Source organism: Papio anubis, chromosome 9, assembly GCF_008728515.1.
Source record: "Papio anubis isolate 15944 chromosome 9, Panubis1.0, whole genome shotgun sequence".
In the NCBI taxonomy this organism is placed as follows: domain Eukaryota; kingdom Metazoa; phylum Chordata; class Mammalia; order Primates; family Cercopithecidae; genus Papio; species Papio anubis.
Genome location: NC_044984.1, coordinates 8,624,100 through 8,651,353, shown reverse-complemented (window position 1 = coordinate 8,651,353; position 27,254 = coordinate 8,624,100). Strand labels below are relative to the sequence as shown.

The window sequence follows — 27,254 nt, the reverse complement described above, 5'->3', positions numbered from 1 at the left end:
CAGGGCTCAGTCGTTTGGATGTTAATCTGACTGGTCCAGTGCACCTAAATAATAAATATCCTCCTCAACCCCTTGGTCTCTCTGATTTCTTATCTATCGCACTACATTTCTGGGGGTCACCCGGGATTGGAGATGACAGATTTACTGTCCCCTTTGCCTGCAGTTCTAGAGCCCCAGGGCCAGGGGAGACCCGGCATGCAAGGTGTGCTGCAGGTGAGCTTCACTCGGATGGAGACCGGCTCTCCCCATGTGCTGGCACCCTGCCTGGCAGTGCAACCGGACGGGGCTGCAGGACAATACCAGCACTTAGGAACTGCGGTAAGGAGTAAAGGCCCAAGGCAGGAAAGCCCGTGCCATAGGGATGAAGAGGAGCTTGATCACCTCCCAGGGACCGACCACTAATCCAACCCAGAGGGGCTGGGGGCGGTAGAGGACCCATTAAAAGTGGCAGCATGATCCCCAGAGGCAGGGAAGGCACTGCCCATGCTGTGTCTCTCTGCTATGGCCCTGCCCATAAGGCAATTTCCTGTGGAGGTGGGGGTTGCACTCTCAGGGATCTGCTGGGCTTCTCGCCCTTCACTGATCCCGCGGGTGTTGGTCCTACCTTTAGAAATTAAAACAGCACCCCTCCTCCAGCCCATCCACTCTGGGCTTATGGTGGGAGAGGCAGCCTTGGGGACATCTGAATTGCCTTTGGGATCTCTCTTTCTTTGTCCTGGAGAATCATGCATGTTTGCAGTGAAATTGTTCTATGGTCTGGTCCTGTGGACTCTAAGAAATCTGACAGTCGTTGGTCATTTTGTCCCGTTTTGTTTGTTTCCTTTAGTCTCAGTTGGCAGTGTTTCCGCTGGTGTAATCCCTTCTCTGTTCCTGGCTTTTATGGAGATGGTTGATCATCTTTACACAGTCCTCTGCATGCAGATGTATGTATTTGGAATCGAACAGTTTTCTATGTAGCCTTTAAAGCTTGAGGCATAGAGTGCACAGTCTCCCTTCTGCATTTCAATTATTGTTAGTCTAGAGGAGAGACAATTAAAAATTACAAACATGATTCAATTAATGCAGGAAAATAAAAATGAATCATACCTATTGAACTTCAAATATAGGAACTTAATACCATTTTAGGATATTTTAGGACCATGCCTAGTCCTAATTTATAAACAAAATATAGCCAACTCAGATAATAAAAGTAAAAATTGTAAATAATGTGCCACTCTTTTTATCATACATTGGAAACTAGTCAATTCTGAAGTATAAAATCTGTTCATATGTATACCCAAGTTAAATGAAAACTTTAAAATGTTTATTTTAAAACAAATATTTAAGTGAGAAATCAATTCAGAATTCAATTTAGAATTTCATACTGTGTTTTGTGGAAAAATAAAACATATTCTTCAGATATATGCAATTTTACTTGGTAAGGAAATGAAAATAAAACTTCAAATCTTCTAATACATACACACATTCACAAGTGTATATAAGTGTGTGTGTTTGTATGCATGCGTGCATGTGTTTAGGCATTTCATGTAGAGATTTCTATATCTATATATGTGTTTTACTCTGGCATCTTTAATCTTTTGGAATTACATGATTAATAATAACTTGTTTTCTTTCATAAGAGATGGGAAATAGAAAGCTCAAGAAAGAGTGAGGATGTCACTTCAATGTAAAACTGACAAAAAATAGAAATATTATGGTCTCATGCTATCCTATTTAAAAGGACAATGTAATGACCTCTGTTCTATAATTGAACAATCGACCACTGTAGGAAGAAAACTATTTTTAAAGAGTTTTTGCTTTGTTGTTTGTTTGTTTGCTTGTTTTTTAAGACAGAATCTTGCTCCACTGCTGAGGCTGGAGTGCACTGGTTTAATCTTGGTTCACTGCAAACTCTGCCTCCCAAGTTCAAGTGATTGTCCTGTCTCAGTTTCCTGAGTAGCTGAGATTACAGGTATGTGCCATCACATCCAGCTAATTTTTGTATTTCTAGTAGAGATGGGGTTTCACGATATTGGCCAGGCTGGGCATGAACTCCTGACCTAAAGCAATTCACCCACCTTGGCCTCCCAAAGTGCTGGGACTACAGGTGTGAGCCACTGCACCCGGCTCCAGACTAGATTTTTTAATAACTGCTCTTACTAGGTTCAGTCTACATTAGAGTCCCTTTCTTTCCCTCCCTCCCTTCCTTCCTTCCTCCTTCCTCCCTCCTCCCTCCCTCCCTTCCTTCCTTCTTTCCTTCCTTCCTTCCTTCCTTCTTTCCTTCCTTCCTTCCTTCCTTCCTTCCTTCCTTCCTTCCTTCCTTCTTCTTGACAGTGTTTTGCTCTTGTAGCCAGCCTGGAGTGCAGTGGCACAACCTCATCTCACTGCAACCTCCGCCTCCTGGGTTCAAGCAATTCTCCTACCTCAGCCTCGTGAGTAGCTGGGATTACAGGTGCCTGCCACCACAACTGGCTATTTTTTGTGTTTTCAGTAGAGATAGGTTTCGCCATGTTGGCCAAGCTGGTCTTGAACTCCTAACCTCAGGTAGTCTCCCTGCCTTGGCCTCCCAAAGTGCTGGGATTACAGGCATGAGCCACTCCACTCGGCCTCGTTCTTTTCAATATCACTTTGTCCGTGTGTTCCTTCAATTTCTGTGTGTGTTTTTTCATACTACTTTCATCACACTTCTGCCAGAGTACCTAACAACATTGGATTATTTGCTTACAACTACATCTCTGACTAGAGTTTGAAGCTCCTAAATGAGTTTTATTCTACTCATCTCTGTAGTTTTCTCTGCATACTTCCTGGAAATTGTGTAGCAGTCAACAAATAATTACTACATGCATAAACAGAAAGTTAGTATGCCAGTCGTTTTGCTTCTGAAAGAAAGTTTTGTCCTTGTAGATAGGAAAATATTGAGAAAATATGATACAAACTCTTATTTTTTTTTTAGAGAATCAATGTTTTTTCTGTTAAAAATAAACTTGCAAACCATACATAAATGAGGATGTTGTGTATCAATTCTAAGGTATACTGGGGCTTCCAAATTATAAACAGATAATGAGGAAGGAAGGTAACGAGTTCTTGCTACAATAAACACAAGGGGAAAGTTGAAAAGAATACATGAGAGTAAAAGGTTGTGCATTGATCATTGTCAATTAATCATTAAAGTAGCAAAGTAAATTTGAAAATCAATGAAAAGAACACTTTAAAAAAGTGCCAGACTTACTATACAAAATAATTCTCTAATAAAATTGAAATTAAATTAGAAATCAACAATAAAAATATGTCTGAAAAATTCACAAATGTTGAAAACTAAATGACACATGTTAAAAATCAATGAATCAAAGAATGCAAAAGACAATTTAGAAACTATTTTTAACTGAATGGAAATTAAAAAATAGTATCTTAAAATATGTGGGGATGTTGCCAAATCATCTCACGTATTAATAGTATAACTTTTATTAGAAAAAAAGTTTCAAATCAACATATCAGCTTTCAATATAAGAAACTAAAAAAGCAAATTTAACCTACTATAAGAAGACAGTAAATAATAAAGATCAAAGCAGAAACCAGTGAGAAGAAAATTTTTACCTCAATGGCAAATAAGCACAAAAAAATGCTACTTAACATCATTGCATTAGTAAAATACAAGTTAAAACTACACTCATATACCAAAACACATCATTTAGTGTGTCTAAAATTTACTTATTTATTTATTTATTTATGAGATAGGGTCTCGCTCTATCACTGAGGCTGGAGTGCAGTGGTGCAATCTCGGCTCACTGCAACCTCCACCTCCCAGCTTCAAGCGATTCTCCTGCCTCAGCCTCCTGACTAGCTGGGATTACAGGTGCCTGCCACCTCGTCCAGCTAATTTTTGTATTTTTAGTAGAGACAGCGTTTCACTACATTGGCCAGGTTGGTCTCAAACTCACAACCTCAGGTGATCTGCCTGCCCCGGCCTCCCAAAGTGCTGGGATTATAGGCGTAAGCCACTGCGCCCAACCAGTATAAAATTTAAGAGGCTAATCAAAGCAAGTGTTGACTAGGATATGAAGCAACTTCTCTCTCAGATTTTCTCTTACATACAGATAGGTAGAAAGTAAAATTTGTAAAATATCACCACCACTTTGGATAACAGTGTGGCACTTTTAAAAAGGTTAAATATATACTTACATGATTCAGCCATTTTGTTTCTAGGTGTTTATATTAAGGAAAAGAAAGACTTTGTTAATATGATACAAATACTTGTACACAAATATTATTAGCAAGTAGCATTATTTGTAATGATCAATAACTGGGAATTACCTAAATATACATCAATAAATGAAGAGATAAAAGGTAATTAACTCTTTACTCATGCAATGAGATGGCTGAATCTCAAGACAACTTTTCTAAGTGAAAATAAGACTTTGCAAATGATACATATTGTAGGACTTCATTTATATTAAATTCTATGAATTGCAAACTAAAGTGGCAGAAAACTGATTGACTGGAAAGAGAAAGAGGTAAGTACGTAGGGACACAGAGGAGAAATCACAAAGGTGCATGCCTAGAGAATGTTTTCCAGGTTAATTATCTTGATGTTCTTAATGGTTTCATGAGTATATATATATATATATTTCTTGAGACTTGTTAAATTGTGTACTTTATATATGTGCAATTTATTATGTTAATTATATCTCAACATGTCTGGTAATAAATTCAGAAAGAAATGTATGTGATACTTAACCTCTCTGCTTCTGTCTCTTTATCTGTAAAACGAACATAATATTAGACCTGCCTTGCATAGTACTTACCATATACTAAACAATTTATATTACTTACTAGTATTTGTGTTGGCTACTCTACAATGAATACAACTTTCTCCTAAATTTAGGGCCTAAGCACTTTTTAGTAAATCTATTAGAACGTGCAAATGTCTTGGGATTATGTGAAATGAGTGATTAGAATTATTACAGGGAAAGCTTAGGAAAAAAATTCAAAACTAGAGACCCATTGGGTCAAAGACTTACAGGTTGGGTGAGAGAATGGAGCCATCTTCCCACTGCCAAGATCCATTTGTTGGAATGTGTACTAATCCCATCCAGTGATATGACTTCACCAGTTTAAGTAAATCCTGTTTGAAATCACAAATACACTGTAAGTAAAATCAGTGTTCATAATTTTAGTAAACGCAAGACCATAGCCATTTCATCTGTTCTCACACTTGTAAAAACATGCATTCTGCCCCCCAACTAGCATAATTCCCATCTGAGCACACATACATGATACCTGCAATTTCTTTCTTTTTTTTTTTTTAATTATACTTTAAGTTCTAGGGTACATATGCACAACGTGCAGGTTTGTTACACGTGTATACATGTGCCATGTTGGTGTGCTGCACCCATCAACTCATCAGCACCCATCAACTCGTCATTTACATCAGTTATAACTCCCAATGCCATTCCTCCCCACTGCCCCCTCCCCATAATAGGCCCCGGTGTGTGATGTTCCCCTTCCTGTGTCTAAAGGATCTCATTGTTCAGTTCCCACCTATGAGTGAGAACATGCGGTATTTGGTTTTCTGTTCTTGTGATAGTTTGCTGAGAATGATGGTTTCCAGCTGCATCCATGTCCCTACAAAGGACACGAACTCATCCTTTTTTATGGCTGCATAGTATTCCATGGTGTATATGTGCCACATTTTCTTAATCCAGTCTGTCACTGATGGACATTCCAACATTCCATCAGTGGAATGTTGATTCCAAGTCTTTACTATTGTGAATAGTGCCGCAATGAACATACGTGTGCATGTGTCTTTATAGCAGCATGATTTAGAATCCTTTGGGTATATACCCAGTAATCCGATGGCTGGGTCATATGGTATTTCTAGTTCTAGATCCTTGAGGAATCGCCATACTGTTTTCCACAATGATTCAACTAGTTTACAATCCCACCAACAGTGTAAAAGTGTTCCTATTTCTCCACATCCTCTCCAGCACTTGTTGTTTCCTGACTTTTTAATGATTGCCATTCTAACTGGTGTGAGTTGGTATCTCATTGTGGTTTTGATTTGCATTTCTCTGATGGCCAGTGATGACGAGCATTTTTTCATGTGTCTGATACCTGCAATTTCTATGCTTTGTTATTTTCAATGAAGAAAGATTTAGGGTTGGTATTAGAATAACCAAGTCATAGTGTCCCTTATATGTTCCAGGTTCATATTCCAATGATTTGCCTCAGATGTTAGGATTAAATATAGGATGGGAAATTAAAATAAATACTCAACCTGGTCCTCTTTGCTGTATACTTTCAGAAGGCTGGCATTTTGAGACATACAAGAAGCCTGGCTCTCATACCAGTTTTTACTCTCATTAAAAAACTGGTAGCAGTTATTTTTATAACATATCCAGTTTTTAGGACATGGGCCACAGTAACTTTCTAGAAAAGCAGAATATATTATTAATTCTACACATCTGAACATTATAGCAGATTTTATCTATACAAATTAAATGTCTTTTTCACTCCAACTCTAAAATTTCAGATTATTAAATTATCATAGTCATAACCAAAGGCATATCTCTACATATTCATAGAGAGATGCCAGGCTGGGCGTGGTGTCTCATGCCTGTAATCCTAGCACTTTGGGAGGCCAAGGCAGGCGACTCACTTGAGGTTAGAAGTTTGATACCAGCCTGGCCAACATGGTGAAAACCTGCCTCTACTAAAAATACAAAAATTAGCCGGTGTGGTGGTGCATGCCTGCAGTCCCAACTACTTGGGAAGCTGAGGCACGAGAATTGCTCGAGCCCAGGAGGTGGAGGTTGCAGTCCCAAGTACTTGGGAGGCTGAGGCATGAGAATCACTTGAAACCAGGAGGTAGAGGTTGCACTGTGCTGAGATCAACCCACTGCACTCCAGCCTGGGTGACAGAGTGAGACCCCATCTCAAAAAAAAAAAAAAAAAGAGAGAGAGAGAAAGATGTCAAACCACACCTAAGTAGCCTCTATTTTTTACAAGTATTGGAGAGAAAGAGAGAGAGAGAGAGAAAGATATCAAACCTAAGAATCCTCTACTTTTACAAGTATTCCCTCATTGTTAAAAGGAAAACAGAAGCCATAGTGTATTACAGACTAGAATTAATTATTTAATTTTTCCTTTTCTTACATCATTGAATACATGCCTACACAATAGTGTAGGTAGATACATATAATATATGTTCTAAAACATTTAAAAAATTCACTTACCAGTCAAGGGAATTTGAACTTCTTGGTTGAATAATGCTATTAAAATAACCATAAGTATTAAAAAGTTTGTATTGTTAGTAATTTATACTATAAGCAAATATAGTTTACACATTTCTGGACTAATAGCAAAAATATGACAAAGATACATTTAATATTTCTAGTTTATGTTTCTGTGTTTCTGAATACTAACAAAAGTAATACATTACAATTGTTAAATTAACAATGTTGCAATCTACTTCTCTGTTATCACTTACAATTTAGGAATACGGCACTCCATATTGTTACCATAATAATGAAACGGATTCCCATAGCTACAGCAATGAAACAGCAGAAAAAAAGTGGAGATGCTGTCAAAGAAAAAAGAGACAGATCAGAAAAAGAAGCATAAAGGGTTTGGGTATCTTTGTATTTAATATAAATATTAGAGGCTTTTTTCTTTTTTTAATGAGAAGGTAGTATTGATCCTTTTTCTGCCTTAATTATTTTTCCCAGAACAGAGCATAAATATTTTGTAAATGATCAAAAACTAGAGTACAACAATGTAATATTTCCTTCTATACTTCTCTACAAGTTCCCCAGTCATCCCTAGAGTAAATTATGCTTATGATTTATTATTTTTATGCAGATACAATAATAAACATAAACAAAGAAGGAGGAAGCATCATCAAGATGGCTAACTGCAGGCACCCAGCACTCACTTCCACAAGGGACCAAAACAACAAGTAGATAACCACACGTTGAATAGAGTGTTGAAGGGAGAAGGCTGGAATTCAGCAAGAAAGTGACCAAGTCTCTCTGAGGCACAGATGCTCAGGGCGATAGTATAGAAAGGGAAGAGAAGCAGGTGACATGGATCAGCTTAGAGCCAAGAGGGACTCTCCATTGAGGAGAAAAGGTAAGCAGGAGCTCCCCAGGGGTCCACATTCCCATTATAAATACCTGCTCTCCTAGCTATAGGAGAGCTCCACATTCCTCACAATCCCTGAGTCCAGTATAGGGAGTTGACTGGAATCCACATCACTGCATTATTTCAGGGTGGGAGTTCACACTGGAGTCCCTCCTCTTCTCTGGAACACAGGCTGCAGCAGCACTGCACCATTTTGAGAGTGTAGCCACCACGAAAGTACACTCTGCCCTGGGGCCTAATAGTTCCTTTATCTTCACATCTTTGGGGCCCAATAGCTTCTGCATCTTCACATCCCTGGGACCCTGCTGACATTCCACCAAATCCACCTAGAGGACTGCAGCATAGCAACACCAGGTGATCCCAATCAATGGTGTAGTCGTGACCCTTGCGTCAAGCCCATACAGAGCCCTTTGTCCAGGGAACAGGTGATGCAGCCAAGTAGAGAGTCTGTCCTCAGCATAGACAGAGTCATGCATGTGCACCCCAGATTCCCAGAGCCACTTGCTTGGGGCCCACGGCCACCACGGCCAGCAATCTCACTTTCTCCAGCAGCAGGCCAGAAGAGCATGGGATGATAAATTCAAAACGCCAAAAAAAAAAAAAAAAAAAAAAAAAAGACCTCTGCCAAATAAGAATACTGTATTAAGCAAAGCTATCCTTCAGAAATAAAGGAGACATATTCTTCCAGAAAAGCAAAAACTGAGGGAATTCATCACCACTAGACTAGCCCCACAAGAGATGCTTAAGGGAGTCCTATATCTGGAAGCAAAAGGACAATATCTATCACCATAAAAATGCACAGAAGTATAAAACTGGTAGAGCAGATACACAAATAAGAAAGAGAAAGGAATCAAATCTTATTACTGCAGAGAACCACCAAACCACAAAGATAGATAATGATAGAGGAGAAAAAAAATCAATGGGTAGGTGAAACAACAGGTATACCGGAGAACAATGAAGAAAATGACAGAAGAGCAAGCTGGCTGTGAAGAACCCTTTAGCTATTATCTTCTCACAGCAACATCAAACTAAATAACTATCCATGCAAGAAAGTACCTTCAAAAGAATTCAAGAAATTAGGTGAGCTATCACAGTACCCTGATTTTGGCATGATAACAAGAAAAAACACATTAAAGAGGTAAGAAAAGACCATCTTGCCTTGCCTAAACACCCCTCTTCCAAACCCAGATACTGCAGTGCTTGGAGAGAAACTGCCTGCTCAGTAAATGGAAATAAGAGTGTGGGACTTTGTGTTGGAACTTAGACCTGGCCCCACCACATTGGAACACAGCAAAAGACAGAGACCCCACGGCCTTTGATTCCACACCAGTGCTCATACGGGCAGCATTTTGACCCACATGGGCCAGAGAGGAATCCACTGCTTAGGCAGGAGGAACCTTAGTCTCAGCCCATTTTATCACCAGCTGACTAAAGTGGCCTTGGGTCTCAGGAAAATTTCAGTGGTTGCAGGCCATAGCAACCATGGCCCTTGGGCAAGCCCTGGCACAGCACTGGTCTGGGAAGCTGTGGACAAACAGAAAACTTACCAAACCCAGAGAAAGATATGAATAACCACATAGAGGAAGGTCAAAGATTAGCAAGCAGATTCAACCCAAATAAGATTACCACAAGGCATATAAAATTTAAATGTTCAAAGCTTGAGATAAAGTCAGAATTTTAAAGGAAGCAAAATTTAAAAAGCAAAATAAATATAAAGAAGCTTTAACACATCTGTTAGCAGACTTCTTAGCAGAAACTTTATAGGCCAAGAGGAAGTGGGGTGACATACTCAAAGACCCGAGGAAAAAAAAACACCAACTGAGATACTGTACCCAACAAAACTATCAACATGACGGAGAGAAAAAATATTTCTCAGGCAAACAAAAGTTGAGTGAATTTATTCCCACTAGACCTGTCTTACATGACATGCTAAAGAGAGTTTTTTCAGTCAGAAAAAAAGAACATAAATGTGCAATAAGAAAAGATTTGAAGGTATAAAACTCACTGATAAAAGTAAGTACACAGACAAATTCAGAATATTCTAATACTGCAATTGTGGTGCCTCAACCACACAGATCTTCTAAAGATCAAAAGACAACTCTATCAAAATAAAAGTAATTATAATTTGTTAAGAGATAGTCAATATAAAATGATGTAAATCCATGCAAACATAAGTCAATATGTGAGAGGAGATGGAGTTAAAGTGTAGAGTTGTTTAGGGGTTTTTTTGTTTTGTTTTTCTTTTCTTCATGATCAAAGTTAAGTTGTCATCAGTATAAAATAATTGCTATAGTTATAAGATGTCCTTGTAAGTCTCATGGTAACGACAAAACAAAAACCTATAATAGATACACTAAAATGAAAATCAAGGAATTAAAATACACTGCCAGAGAAAGCAACTTAATCACAAAGGAAGACAGGAAGAAAGGAAGACTTACAAAACTACTAGAAAACAAGGAACAAAATGGCAATAGTAAGTTTTTACTTACCAATAATAATATTAAATGCAAGGGGGCTAAATTCTCCAAGTAAAAGACAACAAAACTGAACAATATATTGCGTTCAAGAAACTCACTTTGCTCGTAAAAACACACATAGACTGACAGTATAGGATGAAAACAGATATTCCATGAAAATGAAAACCAGTAAAGAGAAGGCATAGCTATACTTAGATAAAGTAGACTTTAAGTCAAAAAGAGTAAAAAAGAGTCAAAGAAGACCATTATGTAATGACAAATGGGTCATTTCAGCAATATAATATTGTATTTATAAGTATACATATGCACCCAATACTGCAGCACTCAGATATATTAAGTAAATATTAATAGATCTGAAGGGAGAAATAGACTAATACAATAAGGGTAGAGGAGTTCAACCACACATTTTAAGCAATGGACAGATCGTTCAGAGAGAAAATTAGCAAAGAAACATTCAAGTAAAACTATAATATAGACCTAATGAACCTTACTAAATGTACAGAACATTTCATCCAACTGCTGCAAAACACATATTCTTATTATCATCATATGGAACATTCATCAGGATAGACCATATGCTAGGTGATAAGTCTCAACACATTTTCAAAATTCAATATTATATCAAGTAAATTTTCTGACAACAATGGAATAAAACTAGAAATTGATAACAAGAGGAACTTTGGAAACTGCACAGATACATGAAAATCAAACAAAATGCCTTTGAACAAATAAACAAATTCAGTAAAGTTTCAGGATACAAAAATCTACATACAAAAATCAGTAGTGTTTCTATACAGCAGCAACAAACTGGCTGAAAAAGAAATCAAGAAGTCAATTCCATTTATACCTACAAATAATAAAATACCCTGAAATAAATTTAATCACACAAGTGGAAGATCTCTACAATGAAAACTATAAAATACTGATTAATGAAACCAGAGAGGATGCAAAAACATGGAAAGACATCTGATGTTCATAGACTGAAAGAATATTGTTAAAGTAATTATATGACTCAAAGCAATCTATAGATTCAATGCAATTCCTATCACAATACTAATAACATTCTCTACAGAAATAGAAAAAATATCCTAAAATTTGTATGGTACCACAAAAGACTGAATAGTCAAAGCAATCTTGAACAAAAATGAAGAAAACTGGTGGCATCACATTACCTGATTTCAATATATACTACAGAACTATAATAACTTAAACAGTATGGCATTGACATAAAACTAGACATTTAGACCAATAAAACAGAATAGACAATGCAGGAATAAATCCATCTATTTACAGCCAACTGATTTTTCCAGAAAGGCACCAATAACATACACTGGGAAAGGACAGGCACTTCAATAAATGGAGCTGAAAAAACTGGATATCCACACAGAGGAATGAAATTAGACCCTCATCTCACACTATATACAAAAATCAACTCAAAATGGATTAATGACTTAAAGGTAAGAACTGAATCTACAAAACTACTAGAAGAGATAAGAGAAACACCACAGGACATGAGTCTAGGCAAAGATTTTATGAGTAAGACTTCAAAAGTACAGGCAACAAAAGCAAAAAGAAACAAATGAGGCTGTATCAAACTAAAACACTTCTTTACTGCATAGGAAACAAGTGACAGAGTGAAGAGACAACTTGTAGAATGAGAGAAAATACTTGCAAATTATTCCTCTGACAAGAGAACAATATCCAGAATATACAAGGAATTCAAACAACTCAACAGCATCATCAACAACAAAAACTGATTTGAAAATGAGAAAAGGATCTGAATAGATATTTCTGAGAAGATAAACAAATAGCCATGGATATATTTTTTGAAAGTTCAACATCATTCATCATCAATAAGATGAAAATCAAAACTACAATGAGTATCATCTCACCCTAAGTTAGAATAGCTATTATTTAAAAAAACAAAAAATAACAAATGACAGTGAAGATGCAGGGAAAGGCTAATGTTTATATAATGTTGGTGGGAATGTAAATTAGTATAGCCATTATGGAAACAGTATGGAGGTTCCTTAAAAAACCAAAAATAGAAATCAGTATATTGAAATAATGTCTGCAGCCCCATATCTATTGCAGCATTATTCACAATAGCCAAGATATGGAATCAACCTGTGTCCATTAACAGATGAATGGCTAAACAAAATGTGTGTACACACACACACACAGAGTAATACCATTCAGTCATAAAAAAAGAATGAAAAGAATGAAATCCTATTATTTGCACCAACATGGATGCGTCAGAAGTACATAATGTTAAGTAAAGTAAATAAGGCATAGAAAGATAAATACTGCGTATTCTCACTCATATGTAGGAGATCCAAACTTTTAGCTCACAGAATTAGAGAGTAGAATTGTGGTTATTTAAGGCTAGAAAGAATAGTGAGGAGGAGAAGATTGAGAGAGGTTAATGGATACATAATTACAGCTACATGCGGGCTTTTTCTAGTGTTCCTACAGCACTGTAGGGAGTGTACAGTTAAGAGTAATTTATTGTATATTTTCAGATAGCTAGAAGAGGTTTTGAATGTTCCCAACACAAAGAACTGATAAATGTTTGAGGTGATGGATATGCTAATTACCTTGATTTGGTCATTAGACATTGTATAGTTGTATGGAAATATCACTGTATCCCTTAAATATGTATAATTATTACATGCCAACTAGAAATAAATAAAAATTACCATTCCCCTTAGCTACATATTAAAAATACATTTTAAAGAAACTATAATATACAAAATATCCTATGAATTTTTATTTTTATTTTTTAACCTAAGACAATATCCTGGTGATTAGTTCTCATGGCGTTTAAGGATACCAAATTTATAAATAGCTGCATTGTATTTCACTGACAACTCTGGACAGAATCTAATTTTTGACAGACTTTGAATTTTTTTTCCAGTGGATATTTAATTTGTTTCTTAGGTGTTGCTATTAGAAATAATGATACATTTCATACCCATCTGTGCATATTTTTGAGTCCCTCTCTGGGATAAATTCCCACAATGATAATTGCTGAGTGAAAAGGCATGTGGGTTTAAAATTTTGTAACAATTGAATATTTTAGTCCAAAAAGGAATTTTTACATATAGCACTTTGCATTCCTTAAATTAATTCTTGTAAAGTGATGCTATTCGTTAATAATTTGTTTCTTAGTTTTTAATCAAAATTGAGGGGTCACCTGTTGTTTTGCTTTTCATACAAACTATATAAAGGTCTATTATCAATAATATTCTGCTTTGAAAAAAGACATTGGAGAGTACATCTTCTTCACTGCAGTCAGAAACAATTGTATAAATAATAATCTAGCTATCACTTCTATAATATTTAGGAACATATCTCTGGAGGATTTTTAAAATATCTTTTCTGTTTTTCATTTCTATTTAGTTTTCTTTTCAGTAATCTCTTAGAAATTCCTGCCTCAATTATATTATCATGATAAATAAACTCATCATTTTCTAGGCCATGAAAATATTCTAAACTCAATAGCTTTCAATACCATAATTTTATTATATATTTTAATATTATATTAGAGTTCATGGGGGTATTCCTGCTTTCCTGATGAAGATAAAGTAAACTGAATGATTGTCATTGATTTAATCACATAGTTTCCAAGATTCATTTGAATATACTGAGAGTAGACAAATGGAACATAGGACTTACCGTTTTCTCTACATTTGCTTTTGATTACTGGACATCTTTGCTTTTGGCATCGTGTTGAAAAATCACTCTTTGCTAGACCCAACTTATAATTATGAAATTCACTCATCTCTAGAGAGAAAGAATTCAGGCTTATATGAGTTATGGCCTTTCTGCTATTTGGTGCATACATTTTAAAAATTCCACTTGCCATTTCCATCTATGTACTTCTCATGACAATCCTTTTTAAAGTACAACATGAATTTACTTTCATTTTATATTACTACATTATTATGTTTACACTTTACTATATAAATAAAATTACATTTATGCCATGCAAAGTACCCTCAGCAAATCCTAACTAATTTTAACTATTAAAATTAGTTAAATCATAATGTATAATGAAATCTAACATTACCAGAAAGGGACTTGGTATAGTGAAAAGACATGTTGGAGAAAGACATGTATTTAAATCACCTATCCACATATACAAACTTAATATAACTTCATAAATAATCTAGCTTTTGCATCCCAGTTTCCTAACTTGCAAAAGAAGAAAGAAATAAAAAAGAAAAGGATACTATTACAACCCAGTATGGGTATTTTAAAAATGAAATAAAAATATAAGGAACTTAACATCAATAACATCAATCATTTAGTAAGCTTTTAGTAAATACTAGTGTGTCTAATTTTCTTTTATTTATTTATTTATTTATTATTTTTTATTTTTTGAGATAGAGTTTCGCTCTTGTAGCCTAGGCTGGAATGCAGTGGTGCGATCCTGGCTCATTGCAACCTCCACCTCCTGGATTCAAGCGATTCTCCTGCCTCAGCCTCCTGAGTAGCTGGGATTACAGGCTTGTGCCACCATACCTGGCTAATTTTTTTATTTTTAGTACAGACGGGGGTTCATCATATTGGCCAGGCTGGTCTCGAACTCCTGAGCTCAGGTGATCCACCTGCCTCAGCCTCCCAAAGTTCTGGGATTACAGGCATGAGCCACTATGCCTAGCCGTCTAATTTTCTTTATAATGAAGGACATACATAGGCTAAAATAGTAGGATCTAACCCTTTAGAACAAAGACAGATAATCTTGCCTCTGAACAAAATACTGAAAGAATCATTTTGCTCTCTTGAAATATTAATTATTTACTGATGATTAATATTTTCTTAAAAGCTTTTTTTAAAACTTTTATTTTCGGTTCAGGGTTGTATGCAAAGGTTTGTTACATATGTAAACTCATGTCATGGGGGTTTGTTGTACAAAAGCCTTTTATAAATTAAATGATAATATGAATTATCTTTTATAGCTAAAATTAGACTTAGACATTGTTTGCACATGTAATATCTAACTCAGTTATTTTACATATGGAGTAAAGAGAGTAGGTATCACTTTATGGATGAAGAAACTGAATATTAGAGATGGCCAAAATCATAAAGCTTATTTAATATAATGTTACCAACTGTGAATAAGTTATAAATGTATAAACACCTTTAGGATAAAAAGGGCTTTAAAATACATGTCACTTGATTTGAATATTACACAAATCTACTAAGATCAATATGGAATGTTTCATGCCTGTATTTGATAGAAAAAGAAACTAAACTAAACTACATAGAGGTTGCAGATTGACCCCATTTCAAATCTAGAGAGCGGTAAAAGTTTGAGTAAAATTCAAGTATGACTCCACATCTGTTTCATTATTTCAAGCTGGCCCAAATTGTGACTTTACCATAATATAGTTAATAAAATAAAGGGAAAAAAAGTTTTTAAGTTTTGGAAGACTTGATTTCACATATAATACGGACGTAACATGAAATCAGCATAAATAGAACATGAAAAGAATCAGAGTAAATTGCTTGCCTATGCCTTATATGCTTGTATAAAATTCTTGGTATCTTAAAATTGTATACAAACAAAACTACACACTTATGTGGTGAAAACATACCCAAGTTGTGTCGAGGCCTCCGACCACGAATCCACCCCATCAAATAATTGTAAGTGCACGTCTACCTCAGAGAGGAATCTGAAGTCTTCAAAGCACAAAGGATTCCTGAATAAAATAAAATTGAGCATTTGTTTTTTGTTCTCTTTCCTGTGGTGAGAGAAAATATTTTGAATAGAAAAGTAAAATGCAGGAAGTTTCCCCCGTGCATGCCTCTAAGAAAAGAATAGAAATGACAATTCACATAAAGCCAGGCAAAAATAATTGTATACATATCTCTTGGTTGTAAAATAATCGCCAATTACTTCAAAATGTCATAACAATATAATGAATATATTAATTCACCTACATTGAGATATTTAACACAAATATTTTACATTACTGATATTAGATAACAGCACACACAGTTTTCTGTTTATAGTTATTTATTGCTTCTTGGCCTTTTAGCTAAGACCAAGTGTTTATAGTTGTTTATTTTATCTGGCAATAATTTAGTTTTCTTTCTGCTAGCTAAACTCAGGTAAGTTTTATGCACTTTTATTGAATGTCCTTTTCTAGTGCATTTTCATCCAACGTGCCCGTATCATCATCATCAACAACAAATTCTCATCACCATCATCATTAATAAAACTAATCTCACATGTTTATTTAGTAACATCTTAGCAATGCACAGCAGAGCTTCCAGAAAAAAAAACTAATATGCATAGTGCTTAGACTTTAAAAATAAAAGCTATTTCATATTTGATTATGATAGTTGGAAAGCACAGATATAACTTGTTTCACCTTGCATGTAAAGATGTGTATCAAAGGTAAGTGCCCCTTACAACATCAGAAAACTCAAAAATTTGAGAATTCAAATTGAAACTCAATTCTTCTAATCCTAAAGGTAAAGATTCAATTTTTTCTAGTTTTGCTTAGAGACAAAGCTTCTTCTTATAGTAATATTACAACTTCTAATTCTTTAATAGGTATATACTAATTCCCTATCATCAGATACAGTGATAGAATATACATCAGAAATGATAAGTATTCTGTATCCTCAGGAGTTCTATTCAAGCATCTAAGAAACAATTAGAATTACCTTACAGTGTAAATATTTTTATTTTTTTGAGGTCGAAATATAGTTTCTCATATGTTGAATAATAAACACACACACATACACACATACACACACCTGCTCAGAGAGGGAAGATCTTGATTCTTGTGGATAAAAGTCTTCTATAAAACTAGAAAATTTAGATATGTTCTCAGTTCCTGATCTAGAATTGAAAGTGGAGATACTCAGTGAAATTCTATCTTTGAGAAAGGTGTGACAAATGTTATAATCTCATCTTCCTGTGGAAAAACATAAACCACAGTACTTCCGCCTTATCACTATAGAAATATTGTTAATTTGGTAAAAGAGGTAAGACCACCCATGGTTGGATAAATGTTCAGTTGGTGCAAAAGTAATTTTAGTTTTGCCATTATTTTTAATAACATTTTAGGATTTGAAAATGATGATTTTAAATGATGCCATTTAATCCTAAATATTTTAAAGATTCAATTCAGTTCCAGTTAATACCTCAGATTTTGTTGTGGGACTTACAAAGCAGAATTCTAAATATACATTAAATTGCAAAAGTCAAGACTAGGAAAATCACTATTGAAGATGAAGAAAACGTGGGAGCCTTGTTTTATTAGATAGTAAGACCTATGTTAAAACCATATTAATAAAGGCAAAGTGGCATGTGGGACATAGATAGACAAATTGAGAAGGGAAAAAATACAGACAAGAAAAAGTCATGTACATAGATTAAAAAATATAAGGTAACATTGCAGATAAAGTGGGAAATTAGCTTCTATTCAATAATTAGTCCTTGGTTACTATCACACTGGCCTTTAAGTTAAAAAAAACTTAGTTCTGGGAATTGTTAAATTTTAATATAAAAACATGAAATTGCATCTCTGTCATATAGACATCATATGCAGAAGAATTAGAAACTTAAATATATACCCCAGTATACATAAAAATAAGTGAATATATGAATTGATGCCAATGAACAAGATTAGCTAAATATATATTTTATTTATTTATTAATTTAAAATACTAACATAAGACATCATATAAAGTAATATAAGATGAACACATTATACAATTTTAACAATAACCAAAGTTATTAATCTCAAAAACAACTTTCATGTGGTAATGTGTTAAAGTTGGACAATAAATTTATTCAACTTTTTTTTTTATTTAGCAAATACTATTTGCTACACCCTTTTCTAGGTCTTGAGAATGTCAAAGTAAACAATCCAAAAGAAGGTTTTTGCCCACATGGAAATTACTTTTTTTTTTTTTTTAAAGACGGAGTTTCGCTCTTGTTGTCCAGGCTGGAGTGCAATGGGAGATCTCGGTTCACTGCAACCTCTGCCTCCTGGGTTCAAGCAATTCTCCTGTCTCAGCCTCCAGAGTAACTGGGATTACAGGCATGTGTCACCACACTTGGCTAATTTTTGTATTTCGAGTAGAGACGAGGTTTCGCCATGTTAGTCAGGCTGGTCTCGAACTCCTAACCTCAGGTGATCCTCCTGCCTCGGCCTCCCAAAGTGCTGAGATTACAGGCGTGAGCCACCACACCCAGCTGGAAATTACTTTTTAGTTTAGGTGATAGAAAATGAAAAAGTACAAAACAAATTCAAAATTAAACAGGATAGGTAAATATAAAACAAGTTGAAGAAAATATATTATTTTCTGACATACCAAGATTCTTTTCAGCTAATCAGCATTTTCTATTAACTATTTTATATAGTAAAAATAGATCTATATAGAGGAAATTTGGGCTGATATTTTCTTACAACCACATTTTAACAAATATTTGGTTTTTGAAAGGAAACGAATAAATGTTTAAATGCTGGCTTTTTATGGGGAAAACTTGAATCACAGTTTCCTGAAGAGTTATTTTTATGTATGTAGTTTTCAATTGAATAGAGATTATTTGTCTCTTAAATACAGAATTGAGAAAAGGGGATAGGAATAGGATAAAAAAGAACATTTGTATATCCTACTATTTCATTTAGTTCAAATGTCAATTTACAGCCAACAAGGAAGTCACAAAACATGCCTAAAAGAAGTTTTTTGAAATAAATACCATGATAAAGCTAAGCACCAGGAGAGTTATATTGTCATATATAAAGAACCCTAAACCAACTGACAGAGTGTGGAAAGGATCCTCAAAGAAGAAAATTCTAAAATAAGTCCTGTATGTTGAGTTAAAACAATTACTTAGATAAAGAAATAGTATGTTAAAACTCCAATTTATTTCTCAATGTTGAACATATACTCACTTTGCTATAGTCATCATGGTAAACTTGTTGGGGATTTGCTGGGCATTTGTACTGGTTTATGCTACGTGGAATTGCAAAAGGACATAGCATAGCTTTCAGAGATAATATTTTCTAATAAACGAAATAAAACCCACACAAATGAATTTATGCAGAAAGAATAATTTGACTATAAAAGTACCTGAACAAACTTCATATAGACGTATTTATATAACTTTTAAAAACTATTGTTAGAAGAAAAGTTACAATATTTTGCAAACAGCCTGAGCTCAAGTTATTTGAGAACATCCATCACCACAATAAGCTCTTTAATTACGTTCATTAGTTGAGAAGAGCCAATAATCAACTAGCCTTTTTGATCAGTAAGCTAACTTGCACTGTGGTCTCAGAAAATCCTTCTCTTCTGGTACACAGGAAAGACTTAACATGCAGTGCAAGTTTGTGGTGAGAAACAGAGCTCTTGGCAGGTTGCTTGCTTCAAGCTGGGACACTAAAACTGGATGTGGTCTGAGGTGTTTACTGGACACTTGTCCAAATATGAAAGCCTAAAATGTGTGGTTATTGCCAAGCAAAAATTTTGTAATCTTGACCTTTTGGTAAATGTGTTTGAATTGACAAAAGACATGTCAAAAAGGACAAATTTTTAAAATTCACATGGACAATAAAGAAAATAAAAGGGAGTGGAAGAAACAGAGCTGAGTCTTTGGATATGCAAGGGCACCTATGGCCACACTACCATGGTGCAGCCAATGTTATCAGGACATGCATGGGCATATTGAAGCAGAAGTGAAACGATGACTAATGAAAAAGTAAAAAAGTCTGCAAACATTTTAAGAAATATATATATATATATTTTCAGAACCTATTTTGCATTCAGCTAGGTATTACTGGGCTACGTACTGACATATAATATCAACTGGTGTATTGTAATCATATGAATTCAAGGCAGAGATTCCATAAATCATGAATGTATACTTTGGGGAAAAACAGGTCATCATCTTGGCAATTAATTAATATTTTCTGGCACAGCTTCCTAAACCAGGAATGATTAAATGATTTTTTGGACCCAACTCAGTTGAAACTTTGTATAATTCTAAAATTTAGCAATTCATTTGAAATATCTTTAGCAAATATTTGTGTTATATTAACTTAATCCATGCTAGGACACACCATTTTTTTGTTTGTTTAATTGCAATCTATGTAGTATAATGGAACAGAAAAGTGTTTTTTCCCACTCTGGTATTATCTTTATAATTGTGCATAAATAGCCATAAATAAATAGTACCTTTTAAAAATTGCTCTCAAGTAACTTACACGCATGATTTGCAGGTCAGATGACATCATATTTTTTATTAGCATCCTGGTTACTTTTCTCTGATTGCTTATTTGTTTGCCACTAAACCTTTCATTTCCTGCTAGAGTGGTAATCTCCACATTTGTAAATGGAATGATGCCTTTAATGACTTCTGCATCTTGGATTCAAATGGATTTTGTGTTTACTTCAGTGCTCTGAGTATCAAAGAAGTCTAGAATTTTGAAGATGTCTTAAATTGGTAACGTTACTTACCACAAGTGCCTAAAGACACGATCTAGGGATAAGACAGCATTTTTTTTTCCAAAGGAAAATGGCTCATTAATTGTAGATCTGAGTGAAAGCAAGGTGTCTCAAGTCACGTTTTTTTCACTCTTACGTACCTATTAGCAGGTGCTCAAATTTTAGCTGACTTATTTCTTCTTCCTTTATCCCCAGTAGCTTCATTTGTGTGCAGAGGCATGAAAAATGCAAAGGGTTAAAAGTCTACAACTCTTGCATTGTATTTTGGAGAATATAAAAATCACTACTAAAATCTTACAATGCTCCTCTTGAGGTCTTAGCCAACAGGCCCTGGTGTTTTTCTACACTGTAATAATGTTGTCTTCATTATTTGACATAGAAGTAACAGTACCAAAGCTTAACAAAAATAAGTAAAAAATAGGAAATTACCGACATTTTCATAATATCATTCTATATTTATTTATTGGGCTTTTATCTATTATAGGGCAATCATATTGTTTGGCCATGAATAAACAAAGTTCAATAAAGTGTAAAGCATGATTCCTGTCATCTAGCTGTTCACACCCTATTTAAGGCATACACAGAAGCATATGGTTTTAAATTAGCATGTAATTCACAGTGACAGACACAAACTTCGGGTTTTTTCAAAGATAGTATTATAGATGACAATTTTCTAATAGGTCTCCAACATTAAATATGAGAAAATGGTGTTAGAGAAGGTGTCCTAGACTGGGTGATTTCTGAAGATTAAAAAAAAAAAAAGTTAGAAATCAAGGTAATGTTGTTAAAACATACAACATACCAAAGACAGAAATCTCAAAAACATAGAAGAGAGACATTAAAATGAATAAATAAAGCTACATGCAGTCCAGTACTGTTGGTTTATTAAGCGGCGTTATGAAGAGCTGGAGATGAAAACAGAGCCTGTAGCAAGCTGGAACCACAAGAAAGGGTGTGAGTGAGAAGAAAGATTTATAATCTAAGCTATGTTGTTTGAGTAGTACCGTGTAGTCAGTAAAAAGTCTTTGAGGGGTTTTAAGTAAGAGGTTAACAAGGCTAGGTTTCCATGCTTTGAGCAGACAATGTGACCTACTCAGGGGACAATGAATTTGATGTTAACGGAGCTAGAAAAACAGACACAAATTATTAAGGGCTACATGCCATAGAAGCAAATGATGTTTTTACATGGAACTGTGATATTAACAAAGGAAACTATTTCTCAGTGAAGACACCAATCTATACCATAAAGCAGAACTAATTACTGACAATGCTACACTAGAACAGATTTAGAATGTAATGTTGGTTTCATTCTCTGAGGAAGTGGGGTATATCCAAATGGCTGTTGTATGGCAACATTGTGGTTGCCGCATAGTAACCTTGTGTGCTTATTCACAATTTATCGCCTCTTAGTTTCAAATCTATCCTTCACTACCCTGCTCTACCATAATGAAAAGAGATCCCATAAATTTTCTCCCTTGCCAGCTTACATGATAAGTTTTGTCTCTAAAAGGCACTGTGTAGACTGGAGTAGAAAGGATTTTTCTTCCTGCTTTTATGATACTTTCTCTCCTTTTGCTCCTATGGCTGTGGCTACCAGCTGCATGTTTGCGTGACATCCTGTGGTATCTACCCTCCAGCAAGTTTTTGTTAGCTGTCCGGATCCCTGTTCCATGCCTTCCAGTATCTAGCTCTGGCACTCTGGAATGAAGACTTCCTGTTGGCCAGTCACAGCGTGAGATCCATCCTCACCAATTTCAACTTGCTGGTGTTAGAACTGCCCTGTCCTGGGGCCAGCCACAGTTGTGTTGGATTGTCATTTTAAACACCTTCAAAGACTAGAAGAAATTAATTCATCTGAATATATGAGTGGAAATATTCATTTTATTCAGCACTTAGAATAGTTCTTGATAATATTATGATTTATACTTTATATATGATGTATTTTAACGAATTGCAGGTGTTTAAGAAATAAATAATATAGCAGGGCGCAGTGGCTCACGCCTGTAATCCCTCACTCCTATAATCCCTCACACCTGTAATCTCAGCACTTTGGGAGGCTGAGGTGGACAGATTGCTTGTGGTAAGGAGTTTGAGATCAGCCTAGCCAACATGGCGAAACCCCATCTCTACGAAAAATTAGCCAGGCCTGGTGGCCAGTACCTGTAGTCCCAGTTACTTTGGAGGTGGAGGCCGAAGAATTACTTGAGCCTGGAAGGCTGAGATCGCAGTGAGCCGAGATCGTGCCACTGCACAGGTGACAGAGCGAGCCTCTGTCTCAAAGAAAGAAAGAGTATGTACTTGGATATGTATTTTTAAAATAATGTAAAGATTTAAAAATAATTCTGAGAACATAATTGTATGGCTTTTGAAGAAACTAGAAGTATGTTCTTTACAGGTGGCAGGAGTAACATTATATTAAACTTGTGTAAGCGATAACACTTAAGTGTTTATAAACTTGTTTATAAGCTGGTGTTTACAAGCATGTTTTTATTTCCAAACAAAATTCAAAAGAAGTTTGTCTCTGTAAAAATTCAAATGTACACCGTTCTTGTTCCTCTCTGAAGATATTGGAAACCTGAAATACACAAAATGACGTATTGCTAATACTGGTAATATATAACAATATTTTTATGAATAGATGACTTATTTAGATTAATATTTATATATATAAATCTGAATATTTTCTATATAATTTGTCTATGGAAATAAATATTTATAGAATTGTTCACATATTGCTCTTTTCTTTCTAATATTATTCCTTCTAGGTATAAAATATAGAAATTCTCAAGATTAGTGTTTGCCACTTGGCCACACCAGCCGATGATTATTGGTTTTGTAGGAGACTGCAATCCATAAAAAAATTACTGGCAGAGTTTGAGAATTTGTATGAGAAAACAAATTTTATGAGATGAAAAATCAAAACTATTATGCTAATTTAAATTTTGTAATAGCAAAGCTAATTCTTGTTACTTTTCAGTCTTTCAATTCACTAAGATAATGAGTGTTACACACTGAACAGATAAAAATGTATTGCCGTGACTGAATGAAGAGGACAAATTAACAAAACAATTCCAAGCTTCTGGAAACTGATCAAAGGCTAATAATCATTTGTGAACTATTCATTCTTGGAAAAACTGCTAGAGATTCAAGGAAGAATGTAGCAAATTTGTAGTAAGTTTACCTAGTGCTGCTGCCATGCCTCCTGCCCACCCACCACAGCCTAGTACTGTGAGTAACAGTTGCAGTTTTTACAGCTTGGGGAAAGCAGGGAAAACCAACAGTGTTTTTGCCACAAGGACAGACTTGATTAGCGGTCAGAGGTTGGGGCATAGTGTAATAGACCACTGCTTTTCTTTTCTTTTCTTTTCTTTTTTTTTTTTTGAGTCGGAGTCTGGCTCTGTCACCCAGGCTGGAGTGCAGTGGCCGGATCTCAGTTCACTGCAGCTCCGCCTCCTGGGTTCACGCCATTCTCCTGCCTCAGCCTCCCGAGTAGCTGGGACTACAGGCGCCCGCCACCTCGCCCAGCTAGTTTTTTGTATGTTTTTTAGTAGAGACGCGGTTTCATCGTGTTAGCCAGGATGGTGTCGATCGCCTGACCTCGTGATCCGCCCGCCTCGGCCTCCCAAAGTGCTGGGATTACAGGCTTGAGCCACTGCGCCCGGCTGACCACTGCTTTTCAACTCAAAGTGCTGAATTTTGCGGGAAATGAATGAGAAAACCCCATCTTTTTTTTTCAGTCTGAGGTACAGTCTCCTCTGGGGGAAGAACAGTGCCAGCCATAAATATAACAAAATTCTAAACATGAGAGTGCAATAGACCTCATGACATTAGCCCTCTACATATTCTTTAATTTTTTTTAAGATTGACACATTGTAATTGTACATATTTATGGGGTACAATTTGATGTTCAATACATATATATGTTATATTAAATAATCAAATCAGGGTATTTAGTGTATCCATCCGCCTCATGTATTTATCATTTCTTTGTGGTGAGAACATTCAAAAGCCTCTGTTCCAGCTAATTTGTAATATGCAATATCTTACTGTTAACCATCATCACCCTACTATGCAACAGAACAGAACTGATTCCTCCTACCTAACCATAACTTTGTACCCATTGACCAAGCTCTCGCCCTGTCCCCCTCTTTTTCTCTCCTTCAGTCTCTGTCGACCACTGTTCTGGTGTTTTTCTGGTGATCACTCTGCTTCTATAATATCAGCTCTTTTTTTGCTTTAATTCTACATATGAGTGAGAATATGTGATATTTGTCTTTCCATATCTGCCTTATTTCACTTAACAGGATGCTCAGCAGATTCATCCATGTTGTATAAACAGCAGGATTTTATTCTTGATTATTGAAAAAAATATGCATAGGTGTAGAGGACACCAGGGTGATTCCAGTAAAAAGGAAAAGCCCAAGGAGACTTGAGAACTGATTGCAAATTTATGAACACTTCCTCCACCACACACACACACGCGCGCGCACACACACACACACACACTAGTGCAGAGTGGAACCTCTACTAACTTAAGGTTTTTGAATAAATCTTTTAAAATAATATATTGGCTGACAGCCAAGCTATGCAATTCACAAGGGCAATCCCTAGGAAATGGGGCCAAAAACTAAAAATAAAAAAATAAGATTTTGAAACAAAAACATCAGTAAATGCATTTTAAAGGAGAAAGATTCTGCAGTAAAATTGTATGCAAGTTACCTCCCAAAATTCTTTATAAACCCCCCAAATTTATTTGTATGATGCTATATTATTAAAAAATCTATTATAAGAAATTAGAAAACATGCAGAAACTGGAAAATGTCTTCCATACTTGGAGGAAAAGACAATCAGTCAACAAAATCTGACTTTTTCTGGGACAAGACAGTAGATTTATCAGAAAATAAATTTTAAAGTAACTATTATAAATGTACTTAAATTATACAGAAAAGTATGTTCAATCAATTAAATAAAAATATGATGGCAATGAGAAAACACGTAGGAAATTTTGGCAGAGAAATGAAAACCAAGAAATATACCAAATTCTGAGTTGAGAAGTACATTACTTGAAATGAAAAATTCACTAAATTGGCTAGAAAAAACAATTGAGATTCAAAAGGAAGAATTCATCAACTTTGGGATAGATTAATGGAAATTATTCATCCCAGAGAAAAAGAGAATACAGAAAGATGTAGAAAAATAATATTAAGACAAAACTGACTTTCAAAGTTTTCAAATTTGCTTTTTTAAAAATGTATACATCCAAGATGCTAAGTAAACTAACTACTAATAGAATCAGCATGTAGAAATCTCCATCTTAAAACATCATAATCAAATGACTGAAGGGGATTTTAAGACAAGGACTCTGATATAATCTTGTGGAACAGATAGGATTGATTATGAGATGACTTGAGTCAGTGCGAAAATCAGAGAATGGTCAATGTATCCCCCACCACCAGGAGCATTTAGACCACATTACCTTTCACAGAGCCCACATTTGCCCTGAATACTATTCTAGATTGGAAGAAGGCAACATCAACAAGATAGAGGAATAGCATACCCCAGGCACTTGCTCTCCATAGAAACAACAACTTAATACATCCAGAAATAAATGTTGGCACATATGGACTAGTGATTTTCAACAAGAGTGCCAAGACCATTCAGTGGGAAAAGGGCAATATCTTCCAGAAATAGTGTTGAAAAAACTGGTTAAACATATGCAAAAGAGTGAAGTCAAACCCTTACATTACATCATCTACAAATATTAACTCATAATGTACTGAGGACTTAATGATAAGATTCAAAACTATAAAACTTCTAGAAGAAAACATGTAAGGAAATCTTCACGAAATTGGATTTAGCACTCATTTCTTGATATAACACCCAAATCACAGGCAACAAAAGCAAAAAATAGGCAAATGGGATTACATCAAACTTAAAAATGTCTGCACAGCAAATGAGAGAAGCAACAAAATCATGTATCTAATAAGGGATTAATATCCAGAATATATTAAGAACTTATGTAATCCAATGACAAAACCCAAATAACCCTATTTAAAAATGGACAAAGAATTCAAATAGATATTTCTCCAAAGAAGATATACAAATGTCCGACAAGCATATGAAAAGATGCTCAACATCACTATCGTTAGGAAACATAAATCAAAACCACTGTTAAATATCACT

At 35.2% G+C, this 27,254-nt stretch overlaps 1 protein-coding gene across 4 annotated transcripts; it reads right to left on the bottom strand.

The window, feature by feature from the left end:
* Positions 1-425: 425 nt before the first annotated feature.
* On the bottom strand, positions 426-17,530 carry KLRK1 (killer cell lectin like receptor K1). Of its 4 annotated transcripts, XM_021921879.2 has the most exons (9): positions 17,370-17,530; positions 16,199-16,303; positions 14,274-14,381; positions 7,466-7,558; positions 7,212-7,247; positions 6,254-6,405; positions 4,998-5,101; positions 4,159-4,178; positions 903-1,017 (listed from the first exon to the last, which is right to left on the bottom strand). In XM_021921879.2, the coding sequence occupies exons 2-9, from the start codon at positions 16,236-16,238 to the stop codon at positions 1,013-1,015; spliced, it is 558 nt and encodes a 185-aa protein (XP_021777571.2). In that variant the 5' UTR covers positions 16,239-16,303; positions 17,370-17,530; the 3' UTR covers positions 903-1,012.
* Between the last annotated feature and the right edge of the window lie 9,724 nt (positions 17,531-27,254).